The following is a 17927-nucleotide window of genomic DNA, read 5'->3' on the forward strand; positions in this document are numbered from 1 at the left end:
CCTCTACAAGTGACCCCTCTGCCGTGAGGGGCCTCACACCGCCCCCCGGCCATGGGGCCCCAACCCCACAGGCCCTCTTGTGGCCTCCCAACCCCCCTCCCGCCCCCCAATAAAGATGCGGCCCCTGTGCTGAGCATGTTTATTTGGGACGGGGGATTTGGGGTCATGGAGGGGTTGGTTAGAGGCAGTTGAGGGGGTGGGAGGGTATTAGGACCCCCCCTGGGGGGCAGTTGGGGCTGGGGGAGTAGTTGGACTGGGGGGAAGAAAGTTGTAGGCCCTTTTGGGGGGCACTTAGGGCAGGGGTGGTTGTGGCCGGGGGGGAACCCTGGGACCCAATGGGTTCAGCATGGGAGGCGGGGGCAGGGGGTGTCCTAGGTCTTGGTCCACCCTGGTGGCAGGACCCTCCACCTCCCAGCTATAAAGCACCATAGAAAGTCTCCTCTCCCCCGAGGGGCCTCCAAATTCACCCCTCTCCCCCTTACTGAAGGCACCAGCGGGGAACGATGGACCCCTCGTGTGAGGGAGGAGGGTCCTGGTGTGAATGCCCCCCCCCCCCCCCCCCCCACACGCACACCTCCTTCCCAGGAACCGAGGCGGGGATGGGCCAACGCACCGCCTCCCGAATTCTACCCCCGGCCCACGTTCACACGCACCCGCAGCCCCGGGTCCCTCCGCACTGGGGGGTGGGCCCGGCCCGGCCTCCCTCAGGCCCCGCCGGGTCCCCCCTCACCGGGGGGGCGGGTCCGGCCCGGCCCCCCCAGGCCCCCCCGCAGCCGCCGCCTTCCCACGCCCGCAGCCGCCGCCGCCGCCGCCGCCGCCGGGCCCGCACGCGCCGGTACCGACCCGGTAAGGGCTCCCTGATCCCCACTGCACTCTCGGGACCCCCCTAAAACCAACGCCCCCGACACCCCCGACTCCCCACCCGCCTCGGTACCCGCGGATGCTCCAGCCCGGGGGAAGGGCCGGTCGGCCGGAGTGGGGCCCGTCTCCGCCCTTGGACCCCCGGAGCGACACTCCCCCGCAGAGACATCCCCCTCCAAAACCCTTCCGAACACCCCAGCCCCCAAAACCGCGATTCCCCCTCCCCCACGCCGACTTCCAGGGATGCTCCAGCCAGGGGGAGGGGCCCAGGCGTCCGGGAGAGGGGAGGACACCCAGGCATGACCCCCGCCGCCATGAGAACCCCCCCCAACCTCCCCAAATCCCATCAGCCCCCCTGGAGCCCCCCCAAAACCCTCCCGGTAGCCGGGGATGCTCCAGCCGGGGGAAGAGACCATCCAGGGCGGTGGTGGGAGAGGAACCTAGGCATCCGCGGGCCTGACCCCCCACCCACGAGACCCCGCGCGTCCCACCAGCACCCTCAGACCCCCAAAACCCTCCATCCCACCCCCCGGTATCCAGGGATGCTCCAGCCTGGGGCGCAGGACTCCGGCATTCAGGAGAGCGACCCCCCACCTCCATAGGGCCCCCAGGACCCCCCTGAGCCCCCTCAGACCCCAGGGAGGACCGGGGTATCTGGGGCTTACAGGGGTGTTCATGGGGGGGCATCACTTGGGTCCCCTCCTGCGGGGCGGGTCACGTGACCCCTTGTGCGAGGCTGGGGCTGACGCAAGGTGGACCCTGGGGCACAAGGGTCCCGGGGGGGGGGGTCCCCTAACAAGATGCTGCTAATGAGGAAGGGGTTCGTTAGCAACGCTGGTAATTGGCACCCGGGGGGGCCCGGACACCTGGGTCCTGGCAGGTTTTGCACGAGGGGGGCTGTCACATGAGGACTCCCTGGCTCACACTCCCTCCCCATCGAAAGCGGCCCCCCCGGCGGGGGGGGGGGGCCATGGAGAACCGGCACCGGTAGCCTTGGCCTCGCATGAGGACCCATCGCACGGGGACAACCGTTGCACAAGGACCGAGGTGGACCCAGGTAGGGCCCTACTCCACCACACCTGGTCGCCTGGGACCCTATGACGGTGGGGGCCTGGGGGTTCCCTACTCTGGGTATGGGGTCAGGGGAATCTCCTACAGGGGAGGGGCTTGAAGGGGTCTGCAAACTATAATGTTGAGGAGGTGCCTAATAATGGGAGAGAGGAGTGTCTCCGCCCTTTCTATGGGGTAAGGGTGGGCATTCTGGGTCCCCTATGATGAAGGGGTGCTGAGGCAGGGGCACCTGCCCTATATATGGGATCAGCGTGGGGCTGGGTCACAGCACCCAGGTCCTCCAGGGTGCATCCCCATCCCACTGTCCTGACACCTCCCCCCAACCCACAGGACCCCCCACCCACCCATGGCCCCCCCTTCCCCCCTCCTCCACCTCCCTCCCCCGCACTGGGCGCCGCGGGGGGGGCCGCCCCGGCGCCTGACTGCTGTCACCGCTGTCGTCCTCGTCGCCATCGCGGCTGTTGCGGCCTGTCCCGCCGTGTGCCGCTGCGCCGGCGGCCGCGTCTACTGCAACGACCGGGGGCTGACGGCCGTGCCTGAGGGGCTCCCGCCCGGCGCCACCACCCTATTCCTGCAGAACAACCGGATCGGTGACGCGGGGATCCCAGCGCGGCTGGGCCGGCTGCCGGCCCTGCGCGTGCTCTACCTGTACGCCAACGCGCTGGAGCAGCTGCCGGCACACCTGCCACCGGCACTGCGGGAGCTGCATCTGCAGGAGAACAACGTGCGCGGGCTGTGCCGGCGGGCGCTGGCGCGGGCACCGCTACTTGAGCGCCTACACCTGGATGACAACTCGGTGTCGGCAGCCGGCATCGAGGAGGACGCCTTCGCTGAGAACCGCCGCCTGCGCCTCCTCTTCCTCTCACGCAACCACCTGAGCAGCGTGCCGGCCGGGCTGCCGCCGGCGCTGGAGGAGCTGCGCCTGGACGACAACCGCATCCACACCATCCCGCTGCGCGCCTTCGAGGGGCTGCCGGCGCTGCGGCGCCTGGTGCTGGACGGGAACCTGCTGGCCAACCAGCGCATGGCCGACGACACCTTCAGCCGCCTTGGCAACCTGAGTGAGCTCTCGCTGGGCCGCAACGCGCTCGCGGCCCCGCCGGCCAACTTGCCCCGTGCGCGGCTGCGCCGGCTCTCGCTGGCCGCCAACGCCATCAGCCACGTGCCAGCCGGTGCACTGGCACGGATGAGGGCGCTGGAACGACTGGACCTGTCGGACAACAACCTGACGACGTTGCCACGGGGGCTCTTTGATGACCTGGGCAGCCTGAGCCACCTGGGGCTGCGCAACAACCCCTGGTTCTGTGGCTGCAACCTGGCCTGGCTGCGAGACTGGCTGCGCCGGCGTGCGCCGCCACGCCTCGAAGTGCGCGGGCTGCTGTGCCAGGCACCCGCGCGGCTGCGGGGACTGCCGGTGGGCGAGCTGCAGGGGGAGATGGACGCCTGTGACACCCCCACCGCAGGGGCCGGGGGGGCTTCCCCCGGCATCGCAGCCGTGTCCCCAGCGGCTTCAAATGGTGCCATGGCCGCCTCGCCAGGGGCTGCGGCCACGCCAGGGTTGTGGGTGCAGGCGGCACCGGGGGGGGCCTTGCGGGTGCGGTGGCCACCGGCCCCCCCCCGGCGCATCCCTGCGGCTGAGCTGGCTGCGGCCCGGAGGGGGGGCCGTGACCGAGACACTGGTGCGGGGGGAGCGGGGAGAGTATGTGGTGCGGGCGCTGCAGCCCCGTGCCCCGTACCGCGTGTGCCTCGCGGCCCTTGAGCCCCCCGCCGCTCCCCCACTCTGCACACAGGCCCGCGCTGGGGCCGGGGACCCCCCTCCCGGTTCTCCCGGTGCACCAGCCGGGGACTCCCCCACCGCACTCCCCCCGGCCGCGGCTCTGGGGGCATCGGCAGCAGCAGCTGCCGGGGTGATCCTGGGGGTGCTGGGAGGATGGTGGAGGAGGAGGAGGAGGCGGGGGGGGGCGTGGAGGGGCACCCCCCCCGCCCCCTAAAATCAGCAGAGCGGGGCGGCTGCCACTGCGGCCCCTGCGACCCCCCGACGAGGGCGGAATACGCACCGTGTACCCCCCTCCGCCGCCCCCGCTGCCCCTCCCCAGCGCTCGGGGGTACCGGGGGGGTCAGGTGCCCCATGGCGGTGGTGAAGGGGATGGGGGATCCTGATGGGGGGTCCCTCCTCCTGGGAAACCCCACGTGTTGGGGACCCCTCTGGGGCTGTGGCTGCTGCCCCTGCTCTGAGGACATTTGGAGGGACCCGCCGGGGAGTTGAGGAGAGGGGTCGCCCTGCACCTCCCCCGCCTCCCTTTTGGGGCATTTTGGCTTTTTTAAGGTGTTTTTTAGGCACCACGGCTTTTTTGGGGGGAAAACGGCAGATTTGGTGCAGGAATGGGATTGGGGAGAGGGACGGACCCGACAGCCTCGATCCCTCCAGGATCTCCAGGAGGACCCCAGGCCTGGGCAGAGCCTGGGGGGTGGAGGCAGAGGGGACTCGGGGTCAGGGTGGTCCCCTGCTGCCCCCCTCCCAGGTCTGTGCCCCCTCCCTTCCCCCCGCGAGGTGCCTTCACCCCTCCCCCTGCCCCTGCTGTTGGATTTGGGGAAAAAGGACCAAAATCAGGAAAAATCGACCCAAAAGGGCCGAGGGGAACCCTGACCCCCAAATAAACCCAGCGGCTCCTTTTCCTGCCAGCGCCTCTTTCCCGTGGGATGGGGTGGGGAGCTGTTACCTGGGGGCGTTCACACAAGGGGTCTTGAGGGAAGGGGCACAGTTGAGGGATGGTCATATGGGGTCACTGAAAGTAATAAGGTGGCGGTGACACAGGGTAGGACGAGCAATGGGGAGTTTGTGGGGGGTATGAGGCCTTGCACGAAGGCTGGGGGGGGTTGTGTCAGGGGAGGGGGATCATGCCTGAGTCCTGTCAAGGTCACACGTGTGTCACTCAACACCCCCCTTCCCACCGCCAGGGACCACCTGCCTCCCCCCACATGACTCCCTTTGGCCTCCGGGGGGGTGTGGGGGAGAATCGTGTGCAAGCCCCGCCCCCGTGCAAACCCCGCCCCTCGCTCCCCCGGGAGACACGTTCGGCAGCCAGACCTCCGCGCCGCCAGGGGGAGCATTCCCCCCTCCACCCACACACACCACCACCACCCCCCCGATAGGCGTCACTCGCAGCCAATGGAGAGTGGAAAATTCCAGAAGGGAGCGCGGGGCGAGGCCAATGGGCAACCGGCACTGGGCGCCGCGGCCAATGGGAGCGGGCGGGGGCGGGACCCGCTGCAGGCTTCCGGCGGGGGCGGGCCCGGAGGGGGGCGGGCACCGTTTCTCCCGGTGGTCAATGGGAAGGCGGAAACGCGGGCGGTGGCCAATTGGAGCGCGCGCGGGGGCGGGCGGGCGGGAGCGGCGGCCAATGGGGCGCGAGGGGTGGGGTCGAGGGTTTCTAGCAGCTTCCAGAGGGCGGCGCGGGAGCGGCGCGAGAGGAGTTGCGGCCATGGAGGAGGTTTGGGGGGGACGAGAGGGTCCGGAGGGTCCTGGGAGTCCCAGAGGCAGGCGGAGGAACGTGCGGGGTGTTGCCAGGGGGTCCCAGGGTTGGGTCTGGGTCTGAGGGATCCTGGGGAGGGGGCCTGAGGAGGGCCGGTGGACCCTGGGGAGGGCCGGGGGGCCCTGGGGGTCCCTGAGGGTCCTTGAGGGGATTGGAGGCCCCGACCGGGGTCGAGGCACTCCGAGAGGGATCGGGGAGCCCTGAGAGGCTCGGAGCAGTTTCACGCTGTCTGGAGGTCCTTGAGGTGTCCCGGGAGGGTGGCGAGCGGGTCCTAGGGGGAACTGAGAGCAAACGGAGTTTCCAGGGGGTTTCGGGGTCCTTGAGGAGGCGGGGAGGGGCTGGAGGGCGGTGTCCCGTTGTTTGGGGGCCCGGGGCCCCGGCTCCATCTTCACGTTTTTCTGTTTGTCTTCCTCCCTGTCCATTTCTCCTTTACTTTCTTTCATCTTTTCACCTTCCTCACGCCCCTCTTCTTCCTCGTCCCTTCTTGGTTCTCTCGCTTTTTTCTTCCTCGTGCCCCTTCTCCTCTCTCTCCCCTTTATCTTTCTCGTCTTTCTCGCACCTTGCTGCTCCGGGTCCTTTGTTTTTCTCCTGCCTGTTCCTCTGCCCTCCTTTTCTTCCTTTTCGTCCCTTTCATACTCTTCCTCACGCCCTTCCCTTCTCCTTCCTCGTCTCCCTTCTCCTCTTCCTCGCACTCTCCCGTTCCCCGCGGTCCGTGCCTTCCCTCCGTGTCCCGCAGGCTCAGGAGCTGAAGGAGCGGGGGAACCGGGCGCTGGCGGCGGGGGACGTGGGGGCAGCCGTGGGGCACTACTCGGCCGCCATCGCGCGGGACCCCAACAACCACGTCCTGTTCAGCAACCGCTCGGCCGCCTACGCGCGGCTCGGGGACTACACCCGTGCCCTGGCCGACGCCTGCCGCACGCTGGAGCTGCGCCCTGACTGGGCCAAGGTGGGGGGGTGCTTGGGGGGGCCCTGGGAGCTCTGACCCTGGGGGGCCCCAGGGGGTCTGACCATAGGGGTCCCTCCTGCCTGTCCCCCAAGGGTAGTCGTTGATGGTGGGGCATAAGGGTCTCCTCTGTGGCAGGGGTCAGGGTTCCCCTGGGGGTGTCTGACCCAAGGGTCCCCCTTTGCTCCCCTTTTCCAAGGGGGGAAGGTCTGACCCCGGGGTCCCTGTTTGCTCCCTTTTCCAGGGGTACTCACGGAAGGCAGCAGCACTGGAGTTCCTGCAGCGCCTGGAGGAGGCCAAGGCCACATATGAGGAGGGGCTGGCACGGGACCCCGGGAATGAGCAGCTGCTGCAGGGTCTGCGCGGGGTGGAGACGCGGCTGGCAGGTACGGGGGACTCAGCGGGGCTCTGAGAGTGGCCTGAGAGGGGTTGGGGGGGTTTGGGCCTGGGAAGGGGCGGGCTGACACGGGGCTGGAGGGGCTGCAGGGAGTGGAGGAGTGGCTGGGGAGGCTGCTTGCAGGTCCCAGAGCAGGTTTGGGGGTCCCTGTGAGAGGCTTTGGGTGGCCCTGAGGGGTTTGGGGTCCCTGGGAGGGGGTGTGGGGAGTTTTTGGGGTTCTCAGAATGGGACTGGGCATCCTAGGAAGGTTATTTGGAGTCCCTGTAAAGGTCCTTGATCTAATTTCAGAGCGGAAACTGCTGAACCCCTTCAGTGCTCCTGACCTGCTGGCACGACTCGAGGGGGACCCCCGGACGCGGGCGCTGCTGGGGGACCCCGAGTACCGGCGACTGCTGGAGACGCTGCGCAGCGACCCGGGGCAGCTCGGGGCGTCAGTGCTGGGCCTCGGGGGGCCCTGGGGGGCTGGGAATGGGCCTCGGGGGGGCTGGGAATGGGCCTTGCGGGGCCAGGGTGGGCTGGGAGGGGGCTCTGGAGGACTGGGGTGGGGCTAGGAAGGGGTTTGGGGTGGCTTTGGGGTAGGACTGGGGGGGCATGTAGGGCTGAATTTGGGAGACTGGGGGGTGTTAGTTGATTTTGGGGACTTCAGGGAAGCAACAGGGCCCCTGGGTGGGGGTCAGGGTGCAGGTTTTGGGGTGCTGCCCCCCCACGGTGTGTTGGGGTGTGGATTTCCGGACACCCCCTTCAATGTTCTCCTGCCCCCCCAGAAGGTGCAGGACCCCCAGGGTGGGGGCCAGGGTGCAGATTTTGGGGTGCAGCCCCCTTGGGGGCTGTCGGGGTGCAGATTTTGGGATGCAGCCCCCCCCGGTGGATATCGGAATGTGGATTTTGGGGCACTTCCCCACGCACCCCTGCCCCTCCCGCCAGGAAGCTGCAGGACCCCCGGGTGATGACGACGCTGAGTGTGCTGCTGGGGGTGGAGCTGAGCGGGGCTGAGGAGGAGGAGGAGGCCCCCTCCCCGCCACCCCCACCCCCCCCGCCCCCTGCCCAGCCCCCACCACCCCAGGAGCTCCCCCAGAACAAGCAGGAGGTGAGGGGGTGTTCCCGAAACCCGTAAGGAGGGGAGGGAGGTGTTTTGAGGACACACAACCCCCCTGCACACCTGAAGAGCAGCGTGATAGACAAGGCGGGTGGGCAGGTTTGGGGCAGCTGAGGAGAGTTCGGGGGGGCTGTATGGCAGGTTTGTGGGTGAGGGGGTTAGGGGATTTAGGAGCAGGTTTTGTGGTGCTGGGGGAGGAGTTGGGATTCAGGGAGGGTCTCAATCAAGTTTAGGGATGAGGGTTTCCTGCCAGTTTTGGGGTGATCTCCCTGTAGAAGGTGCAGCGGGGAAGTAGCGGGATGATAGAGGGGCTGGCCAACCTTTGGAGGGGTCCAAGCCAGTTTTGACACGATCTACTCCATCAGGGACAGCAGGACAAGAAGCTGGGTGACGGGTGAGCAGGTTTTGGGGTTTGGGAAGGGGTCACAGCCAGTTTTGGGGCGACACCCCCCCAGGCTCAGCGGGAGCAGGAGCTGGCCGGGTTTGGGGGTCTGGACAGCAGCTTTTAGGGTTTGGGGGGTCCCAGCCAGTTTTAGGGTGACCGCCCTCCATCAGGCACAGCGGGAGAAGGAGCTGGGCAATGCCGCCTACAAGCGGAAGGAGTTCCCAGCAGCGCTGGAACACTACACCCGAGCCGAGCAGCTAGACCCCACCAATATGACCTACGTCACCAACCAGGCAGGTGCGTGACCCCTCAATCCCCCCTGAGCACCTCCCAAACCCCAAAACCCCCCTGAACCCCCAAACCTGCCCCCAAACACAGCCGTGTACTTTGAGACGGGTGACTACGAGCGGTGCCGGGCACTGTGTGAACGCGCCATCGAGCTGGGACGGGAGAACCGGGAGGATTACCGGCAGATCGCCAAGTGAGTTGGGAGGTTTGGAACCAGGAGTATCCTCTCTGGTTCCCCCCAAATCACCCCCCGACCCCCCATTTCCCCCAGGGCATACGCACGAATCGGGAATTCCTACCTGCGCGAGGAGCGGTACAAGGACGCCATCCACTTCTACAACAAGTCCCTGGCTGAGCACCGCACACCCGATGTGCTCAAGAAGTGTCAGCAGGTGACGTGGGGGGTGCGGAGGGAGGGAGGGCAGCCCTCCTGGGCTCCCCCCGAACCCCCTAATTGTTGCCACAGGCTGAGAAGATCCTGAAGGAGCAGGAGCGCTTGGCCTACATTGACCCCGACCTGGCTCTGGAGGAAAAGAACAAGGGCAACGAGTGCTTCCAGCGAGGTGGGGGGGGCGCTGTGGTGGGCTGGGGGGGCCCTGCCCTGCGTCTGGGGGGCACTCTCTGACAGCAGGTGGGGGGGTGTCGCATTTTAGGGGATTACCCCCAGGCCATGCGGCACTACAGCGAGGCGATCCGACGCAACCCGAATGAGGCCCGGCTCTACAGCAACCGTGCCGCCTGCTACACCAAACTGCTCGAGTTCCCCCTCGCTCTCAAGGTACAGGGCTGGGGGTGCCAGGGGGCTGAATTGAGGGGCTGGAGGCTGTCTTGGGGGGGGTAGGAGGGATCCTGGGGCTGGTCTGAGGGTATAGGGGTCAGTTTGGGGCTCTTGAGATGCCTCTGAATCTGCTTTTTCCCACAGGACTGTGAGGAGTGCATTCGCCTGGAACCCACCTTCAGTGAGTGGGGAATGTGGGGGGCACTGGAGGGGCTAGGCCCTGCCCATTCACTACTTTGCCTTCAGCCATCTCTACCTGTACCTGTACTCCTTTCTCCTTCCTTCACCTGTTTCTGTGTCCACCCCTCACCTGTACCCACATTTTCCCTTCTCACCTGTACCTGTGTGCATTGCTCCCCCCCAGTCAAGGGCTACACGCGGAAGGCGGCGGCGCTCGAGGCCATGCGCGACTACACCAAGGCCATGGAGGTTTATCAGCGTGCCCTGGACCTCGACCCCACTTGCAAGGTGAGCCCGCAACCCCCTGAGCCCCTGCTGACCCCTGTGACCACCTCTGAGCCCCTGCTTACCCGGGCCCCCCAGTGGCACTGCAGGACCTGAGAGTACAGCAATTTGTGACTCCCGTGGCCCCCCAGCCCCCTGTAATCCCCAGGAGGCAGCACAGTGGCAGTGGCACTACCCGGGGGTGCAGCACCCCCTGTGACCGCCCCTGACTCCTGTGACCCCCCGCATGTGCCCCTCTGTGATCACTGTCACCCTCAGGAGGCAGTGGAGGGGCAGTGGCACGGCCTGGGGTTAGAGCATCCCCTGTGAACCAACCCCCCTGATCTCTGTGCCTCCCGCCCTGCCCCCCAGGAGGTGGCGGCAGCGCTGCCTGGGGTTACAACACCCCTGTGACCCGCCACGATGCCCCGTGTGTCCCCCAGGAGGCGGCAGAGGGGCAGCGGCGGTGCCTGCGGGCGCAGCAGCAGCGCTCAGAGCCCCCCGAGGAGCTGCGGCGCCGGGCGCTCGCCGACCCCGAGGTGCAGCAGATCATGGGGGACCCGGCCATGCGCCTCATCCTCGAGCAGATGCAGAAGGACCCCCAGGCCCTCAGCGAGTAAGTCCCGGGGGAATTTTCTGGGATGTTAGCAGCCACCCTGTGGTGGTCACTGAGCCTTGAAGGAGCCACACCAAACCCTCTGCAGCTGTGCGGGGGGGGTCCCCAACTCTCTCTGAGGTCGTCCTGGAGGTCCCCAAGGTCTGATGGGGTGTCATTGCCCGTCTCTCACAGCTCACTGAGTCTCCATGAGGTTGCCCAGGGTTGCCTAGCACGTCCCCAGGTGTGTCAGTGGGTGTCCCCAAGATGTGGAGGGGTGTTCCAAGGGGGGTCCCAGGCATCCCCGCCCATCCTTGGGTCCCCCCTGTGCCCATGCTGATCCCCGTTTTCCCTCCAGGCACCTCAAGAACCCTCTAATCGCCCAGAAGATCCAGAAGCTAATGGATGTGGGGCTCATTGCCATCCGGTGACCCCCCCAAATCCCGGGGACCCCTCTGGGACCCCCCCCGGGTACACCTCGATCTCCCTGGGGAGACAAGGGGTGCTGCCCCTCCCTCCCTCCATCCTGTGTTGGTTCTGGGGTGCTGTGACCCCAAATAAAGAGCGGAGCAGTGGCCCAGCCTTGGGGGGCTGGGGAGGAGGGGAGGGGGCTGGGGGTCTCTTGGAGGGTGGGAGATGAGTGGGGAAACCAGGGTGGGGGGAGCCCAGGAGGAAAGTTGGTGCCCTGGGGTGATTTGGGGGTCCAGGGAGTCCAGGAGGGGCAGTGGGATCCCATTGCACAAGGACAGTGAGATGAGAGCCCCTGAGGATTGTGGGGATCCAGACCCCTCATATGAGGACATAGTTGTGGCCTTGTCACACGAGGATGGACTGTGACCCCCTTGCCTGTGAGGCCCAACAGCCACCACCATTCTGTTGAGCACAGTAAGCACGTTCAGCTCCATCACACCAGTGTTGCACAAGCCTTGCACAAGTGCCTTGCACAGCAGGAGGAGGGAGGGAGGGTGCACAACTGCTGTGGGAGGAACAGGGATTGGGGGAGTTGAGGCTTATGCCAACAGTGGGATGGGGGCATTTGCATGAGGCCACTCTTGCATGGGGCTTGGGGGCATCAGGGGTCATCCCCCCCTTCCATCAGCCGCCTCAGCACATCAGGGTCTGGGGGCTGCCCTGGCCGCTGCCCCCCTAGCACCAGATACCCCCCCAGGAACTGGTGCAGCACCCGGGGGGCTGCCGAGAGCACCCGCAGCCCCAGCGTCACGTCCCCAGTCAGCCACAGCCGCACCTGGGGGAAAAAGGGGATGGGGGTGAGAGCCAGTCCACTTCCAGTGCTTCCCGCTCCCCTCCAGTCCTCAGTACCTGCTGGCTGTCCCAGTTGACGTCCCACTGGCGCAGGTCACTGTGCCTCCAGCTGCGGGTGATGGTGCCAGAGCCAGGATCGATGCGGAGCAGCTGTGAGGGGCCCACAGCCAAAATCTCATCACGCCTGGCACCCTGGAACCTGTGAGACACCCCCCCCCCAAAACACATGGGACCCCTGGAACTCGGGGCCCTCCCCAGTGCTGGCCTGGCCCTGAGCAGTGCACCCAGTGTACAGCACCTCAAAGTGTGGCAGCCCTCCCTCCCAGTGCCCCCAGTACCTCACCACGAAGTGCCCCAGCCCGAACTCCGGCAGGGCCCTCCAGGCCTCCACGAAGCGCAGCCGGGCCTGGCCTGGGGTCAGTGCCCCCACACGGTGCAGAACCTCCAGCAGACGGGGGGTGAGCTGGGGGGGGCCATTGTGAGGGAGGGGAGAGTGGGGGGGATACTGGGGGCACCCCAGGGACTGGGGGAACAGCAGCTGGCTGTACAGGGATGGGAGGGCCCAGTACCTGCTTGGCCTTGAACTTGCGCTGGAAGCGGGGGGGCAACAGCTGCTGCGGATCTGGGGGTGGGCGTGAGAGGGCCCAGGGAGGCACAGTGGGGTCTTCCCTCCCTGGCTGGACCCCCAGGACCCCCTGAGCCTCCGCCCCGAGCGATGTGGCCGACAGGGACCCCCCACGCGAGGCCAAGCGGCACCCGGCGACCCAACGGGCACACTGGGGGGCCTGGGGGGGTGGGAGTATCACACCAGCTCTCTGAGACTCCTCAAAGACCCCTGCAGAACTCCCCCAGGACCCCTCGAACTCCCTCAAACCCCCCAGAACTCTCCCGGGACCCCTTGAGCCCTCCAGGACCCCCAAACCCCCTTGGGACCCATCAAAACCCCTGAGAATGCAAAAAAAAACCCCCCTGAGACCTCATAACCCCCCAAGAGCCCCTCTGAGACACCCCCACCCCAGAATCTCAGGACTACTCTAAACCTCCCCGCCCCGAGCCCCCAAGGACCCTCAAATCACCATGAGACCCCCCTCAACTGCCCTCAAACACTCCAGGACTCCCTGAACTCCCATGTCCCGTTCCTCCTGTTTCCCAGTGGGGCCCTCCCATAGTCCCTGTGGTCTCCCAGAGCCCTCAGTGCCCCCCCCCACCCCTATCCTGCCCTCCCACCCACATCACGGCAGCGCAGGAGGGTCTCGCTCATTCCCTCCGGTGTCGGCACCCGCAGTTTGATGTAAAACTTCTGCGCCCCCAAATCCATGTCAGGGGTCACCTCACAGCCTGGGGGGATGGGGGGGTCAGGCAGGCCTGGATGCAGCCCAGGAAGGGGGTTCAGGGCATCCTAGAGGGGTTTGGGGAGGCTTTGGGACTCTAAGGGGGGCCCAGAAGGGTCCTGGGGGGAGATGAGGGTGTTTCCAAAGGGATTGTTGGCAACTCAGGAGGGGAGCTCGGGGTGTCCCAGGGGTGTCTGGGGGAGAATTTGTGAGCCCTGGTGGGGTCCCAGAGGGAGATGGGGGAGGTTCTTGAGGGGGTATTTCAGGGCCCTGGGGGAACCAAGGAGGGGAGTTGGCTTTGTCTCAGGAGGGTCTGGGGGGAACCTGGGAGTCCTGGGGGGTGGCCCCAGTGGTCCCAAGGGAGTCTTAGGAGGCCCATATGGGGGGAATGGGGAGGTCCCAGGGGATTTGGGGGTCTGGGGGGGGTTCTTGTGGGAAGGTCCCAGGGTGATTTGTGAGTGCCAGAGGGAGTCTGGGGGCCCGGGGGGGGGTTTTGAGGTCTCACCGCGGAGGTTGAGCTGCTGTGGGGGCCCCCCCGATCTCGGGAGGCTCCAGAGTGACAGTGATGACCCCGAGAGCACGGCCCGGGCAGGTCGGGACCCCCAGAACGGCCAGCGGGAGGACCTGGGGATACCCCAAGTTTGGGGGTTGGGGGAGGTCAAGAGGGACCCCCAGAATGGCCAGGAGGGAGGGCCTGGGGGAACCCCAATTTTGGGGTCAGGCGAGGGGTTTGGGGGTTGTGGGGGTACCTGTAGATCTCCAGCTCCTCCACCAGCTCAGGGGCAGCTCCAAGCTCCTCCTGGGGACTCCCCCAGACCTCAGTAATCCCCACTGACTCCCAGTGCCTCCCCCAGTGCCCCCCACCCCAGCCCCCACCAGTTCATACCCCTCCCCCCCCAGCAGTGCCCCCCAGTCCCCCCAGCGTGGCCAGAAGAGGCACCCAGTACCAGCCAGTGCTCCTCAGGGCCTTCCATATCCATCCCAGTGTTCCCCAGTCTCCCCAAACCCCTCCCAGTCCCTCCAGGTCCTCCCCAAACACCCCCCCAGTGCCCCCCCAGTGCCCCCAGTCTCACTGGCAGGATGGCGGTCCCTTCCTCCTCCAGGCTCAGCTCCAGTTTGTCCAGGGCTGTGTCCAGGTCCTGGGGCTCGAGGGGGCCCTTGGGGGCCCCATCACCCCCCTCTGCCCCATCTATCTGGTACTGGGGGATGGAGAGGGTCATGGGGGGTCAGGAGAATTGGAGGGGTCACAGAGGGGTCAGGAGAATTCAGGGGGGTCTCAGAGGGGTCAAGGGGAGACTGAGGGGTCCAGAGGTGTTTGGGGCTCAGGGATGTCCAGGAAGGTTTGGGTGAGTCTGGAGGGTTCTTGGGGGTCCCAGGGGCTCCCAGGGAATCTGGGGTGGGTTTTGGGGTACAGGGGTTTTGAGGAGGGTCGCAGAGGATCAGGGGATGGGTTCAGTGGGGTGCCAGATTGTCCAAGGGTGTTCTGGGGTACCTGGAGGGCAGCAAAGAGCAGCATCTCCTCCTCGGTACAGTCGATCTCCTCTGCCAGGAGGGCCCCGCGTGCCTGCTCATGCAGCAGCGCAATGCGCAGCCCGCCCTCCTGGGGGCATCACAGTGTTGGGGCACGGGGGGGCACCCAGGGGGGCTTTAACCCCCAGGGACCCCCAAAATCCCAGCAGGGACCCACAAGGGCTCCCTAACCCCGTCCTGAGGGGTGTTTGGGAAGTGACATGGGAGGGTTGAGGGTCCCTGGGGGGGCGTTAGGGGTCACCAGGGGGGATTTGAGGGTACCTGGGGGTCCAGCCCCATGGCACAGGGGTATTTGAAGCGCAGCAGCAGCTCCTCGTCGTCCACCACGTCCTGTTCCATCAGGGACCGCGAGGCGTCCAGCCACCTGCGGGGAAAGGGGGGGCGTGGTTGGGGGGGTCCTGCGCGCTCGATCCCGCCCACAAACCTCGCCCGAGCACCGCCCGTAACCCTCATCCCCGCCCACAAACCCCGCCCAGCCACACCCGAGCAAACCCCACCCCACCAAGTCGTGTCCCGCCCCTCACCCACCCTAAGCCTCGCCCCCGCCCCGCCCAACACCCCCCAATCCCGCCCCGATCCCCGCCTTTAAGCCCCGCCCACAACTCTAACCCCTCCCCAACCACCGAATCCCGCCCCATTCAAACCCCGCCCACCGGGCCCCACCCCCGCGGCTCCGCCCCTCACCGCGCGTGCAGCTGCGCGCGCCGCAGGAGGAGGTTCCCGCGCCTGGTCCGGGGGAAGGTTGGGGGGTCCCTCCCCCCCCGGGGGGTCACCAGAACCCGGAGCTGCTCGGGGGGCAGCGCAGGGGGAGGGGCCTCATCTGAGTGGGGGGAGACAGGAGGTCGGGGAAGGTGGGAAGGACACGGGGGGATCCGGCCCCCCCCGGCCTCCCATCGCTCCCCCCCTCTCCGCTCACCTGCCCTTGGCCGCAGGTGCGTCAGGTCCAGGTCGGGGGGGACCTGGGCGGGGGCGCGGCCCTTCCGCCCCCGCCCCTCCCCTCCCCCCTCCTCCTCCGGACGCAGCAGCGAAAGTTCCTCGGGGTTTCGGATCCCTGCGACCCCCACCCCCGCGCACAGTGGGACCCCAGGCACCTTCCCGGGACCCCTCAGTGCCCTCCGGGACTCCCCGAGACCCCTCGGCACGCCTCAGTTCCCCCCTGAGATCCCCCCGGGACCCCCCAGACCCCTTCATCCCCCCCCAACTCCACTCCATCGTTGCCCAGACCACTCTGGCCCTCCCAGACCCCCAAAAGCCCCCCCAGACACCCTAATCACCCTTCAACCCCCTCCAGTGACCCCCCCAATTTCCCCCCAGCGCTCCCGGAACCCCCTCGACACACCGAGCAGACTGCAGACCCGTGCCACCCCCCGCCCGGGGGTCCTGGCGAAGTCGAGGTGCAGCCGCAGGACGTGCCCGCCCGGGAGCCGCAGCCGCAGCGGGCGGTGCCGGGGGGCAAAGCGGAGCCGGGAGCCCCCCCCGACACCCAGCGCGTCCAGGGGGGGCCCGGGGGGCAGCAGCCACCTCCGCTGCTGCACCCACCACAGCGCGTGGTCCGACCAGTCCCGGGCCTCCCCTGGAGGAAAGGGCGTCAGGGGAGGCTGTGGTGTGATAGGGCTGGGAGGGGGCAGTGGGGTGCCATGGCAGGGGGATGGCCGTGAGGGACTGGAGGAGGGTTAGAGGGTGCTAAAGGGGGCTATGGGAGGTCCTGTTATACCCCCAAACCACATCGGAGGGGCTACAGGGGGCCTGTAATGGGGCAATGGGGGGTATGTAGGGCTCTAATGGGGGCTGTCAGAGGCTATTGGGAGCTATGGGGGGCTACGGGGATGCTATAGGAGGCTGTGAGGAACTGGCGTGGGGTTAGGGGTTACTGAGTAGGGGTTATGGGGGAGTTGTGGGGTGCTGTGAGGTCTGTAGGGGTCCCACTGTACCCCCAAACCACATCAGGGGGGCTCAGGAGGCCATGGGTCCCGGGGGGGAGCCACCCTTGGAGCTATTTATAGCCCATGGGTCCCTTATCGCCCTGGCCGGGGAGGACCTGGGGAGGGGAACTGGGAAGTAGGGGGACGCTGGGACCCCTCGATAAGGGCTCAGTATCCCCAGGCTGGATCCTCCCCCAACATCCTCTCTCAACCACATGCCACTTCAGGGGGGCTGGATGCCCCTACAACCCTTTCCTATGGGGCCTGGAGCTGGGGGGCCTGGACACCGGGGTCCAGCCTCCTGCCACTGTGGGGCACAACTGGGGGTCAGGGCTGTGGATCCCAGCTGTGGGTCTGGCCAGAGGTCAGGGCTACAGGTTACTCACCAATGGTCTCCACGATGAGGCGCATGAGGCCACCAATGTGCAGGTCCCCGGTGACACGGAGGGCAAGGATGCGGAGAGCTGCTGGGGGGCTGGGCTGCCCCACAGCATCTCCCTGCCCTGTGGCATCTCCCTGCCCCATGGCACCTCCCTCCTCCACCTCCACCTGCAGCTCAAAGGAGCCGTCAATGTCCTCCCCACTTGCCGTCTTCAGCCCTGCCATCACTCCGTCCCTTCCCAATGGTGTCCAGAATGTTCCTGCCCCACGTCCCGCCCCACGTCCCATCCCACTTCCTTCTCCACGGCACCCTGGACACCCGGGTTCACCCCACACCACTGCCACCCACTGCAGAGGAAGTCGTGGTGGGGAGGAGCCACAGGGTCCGGACATTGGGCTGTCCTCCCCCTGCCATGACACCCACCAGGGCCACAGGGTGAGGACATTGGGGTCTCTCAACATCCCTCTACTATCCCACCAGCTGGGACAGGACCTGGGACCCCCCCCCCAAGTCACCCTCATTGCACTCCCAGCACACAGTGTTCTCATGGGATGGGAGTCTGGTGCTTCCCGGGGTCAGTCCACAGGATCCCTGGGAAGGGGACAGAGCTGGCAGAACTAGGGGTGCCGCCCCCACTCCCCCTCACCCCCCCCAGTCATAGGCTGGGGCTGCTGAGGCCAAAGGATTTTATTGTTGGGGGGATCAGTGTGGTCCCAGCACATCTCCTTTGGGGCGGTTTCCAGTGTCCCCTTGAGGGGAGATGGGGCAGAGGAGTCCAGTGTCACATGGAGGGGACATGGAGGGACACATGTAGGGTCCAGTGTCACATTGGGAGGACATGGGAGGGAGTCACAGCTTCAGTTTCACAGTTAGTGGGGGCGGATGGGGGAGCTGTGAGTGTGCACAGGGTGAGTGTGCAAGGGGTGGTTGTGCAAGGGGGGGGTGAGCGTGCATGGGATGGACACCATCGGCCTGCAGTGGGCACCATTGGCTCGTGCCAGGCGAGTGTGAGCGAGGTGTGAGCGTGCAGGGGGCCTGCAGGATCAGTGTGCGCAGCTATGAGCGTGTGTGGCACGGGGATGGTGTGCACAGGACATGAGTGTGCACG

At 66.9% G+C, this 17927-nt stretch overlaps 3 protein-coding genes across 3 annotated transcripts; 2 read left to right on the top strand and 1 right to left on the bottom strand.

Moving 5' to 3' along the window:
- The first annotated feature begins 821 nt into the window (after positions 1-821).
- Positions 822-3782, top strand: LOC113940182 (leucine-rich repeat transmembrane protein FLRT1-like). The gene is made up of 3 exons (XM_027631287.1): positions 822-846; positions 1805-1918; positions 2263-3782. Exon 3 carries the CDS (start codon positions 2279-2281, stop codon positions 3689-3691), a length of 1413 nt encoding a protein of 470 aa, XP_027487088.1. The 5' UTR covers positions 822-846; positions 1805-1918; positions 2263-2278; the 3' UTR covers positions 3692-3782.
- Positions 3783-5129: 1347 nt separating this feature from the next.
- On the top strand, positions 5130-10966 carry LOC113940181 (stress-induced-phosphoprotein 1-like). The gene is made up of 14 exons (XM_027631284.1): positions 5130-5423; positions 6202-6411; positions 6653-6794; positions 7094-7235; positions 7730-7892; positions 8457-8583; positions 8665-8767; positions 8846-8966; positions 9041-9137; positions 9228-9352; positions 9497-9533; positions 9717-9820; positions 10240-10412; positions 10750-10966. The coding sequence occupies exons 1-14, from the start codon at positions 5145-5147 to the stop codon at positions 10820-10822; spliced, it is 1896 nt and encodes a 631-aa protein (XP_027487085.1). The 5' UTR covers positions 5130-5144; the 3' UTR covers positions 10823-10966.
- A 290-nt stretch (positions 10967-11256) lies between these two features.
- LOC113940184 (fermitin family homolog 3-like) lies at positions 11257-17095 on the bottom strand. Its single transcript, XM_027631289.1, has 14 exons — positions 16824-17095; positions 15855-16088; positions 15432-15566; positions 15200-15335; positions 14777-14879; positions 14478-14585; positions 14059-14184; positions 13735-13784; positions 13491-13609; positions 12886-12992; positions 12224-12439; positions 11993-12117; positions 11712-11853; positions 11257-11637 (listed from the first exon to the last, which is right to left on the bottom strand). The coding sequence occupies exons 1-14, from the start codon at positions 17041-17043 to the stop codon at positions 11464-11466; spliced, it is 1995 nt and encodes a 664-aa protein (XP_027487090.1). The 5' UTR covers positions 17044-17095; the 3' UTR covers positions 11257-11463.
- Positions 17096-17927: the final 832 nt, after the last annotated feature.

This window comes from Corapipo altera, unplaced genomic scaffold (genome assembly GCF_003945725.1).
Source record: "Corapipo altera isolate COAL_440 unplaced genomic scaffold, ASM394572v1 62262, whole genome shotgun sequence".
Taxonomy (NCBI): domain Eukaryota; kingdom Metazoa; phylum Chordata; class Aves; order Passeriformes; family Pipridae; genus Corapipo; species Corapipo altera.

Coding starts and splice junctions, on each gene's coding strand:
- LOC113940182 (XM_027631287.1), top strand. CDS start 2,279: ATGGCCCCCCCTTCCCCCCTCCTCCACCTCCCTCCCCCGCACTGGGCG.
- LOC113940181 (XM_027631284.1), top strand. CDS start 5,145: ATGGGCAACCGGCACTGGGCGCCGCGGCCAATGGGAGCGGGCGGGGGC. Junction 7,236..7,729: donor GACCCGGGGCAGCTCGGGGC/GTCAGTGCTGGG, acceptor CCCTCCCGCCAG/GAAGCTGCAGGACCCCCGGG. Junction 8,584..8,664: donor CTACGTCACCAACCAGGCAG/GTGCGTGACCCC, acceptor CCCCAAACACAG/CCGTGTACTTTGAGACGGGT.
- LOC113940184 (XM_027631289.1), bottom strand. CDS start 17,043: ATGGCAGGGCTGAAGACGGCAAGTGGGGAGGACATTGACGGCTCCTTT. Junction 14,880..15,199: donor CGCGCGCAGCTGCACGCGCG/GTGAGGGGCGGA, acceptor CTTTCCCCGCAG/GTGGCTGGACGCCTCGCGGT. Junction 11,638..11,711: donor TCAACTGGGACAGCCAGCAG/GTACTGAGGACT, acceptor TTTTTCCCCCAG/GTGCGGCTGTGGCTGACTGG.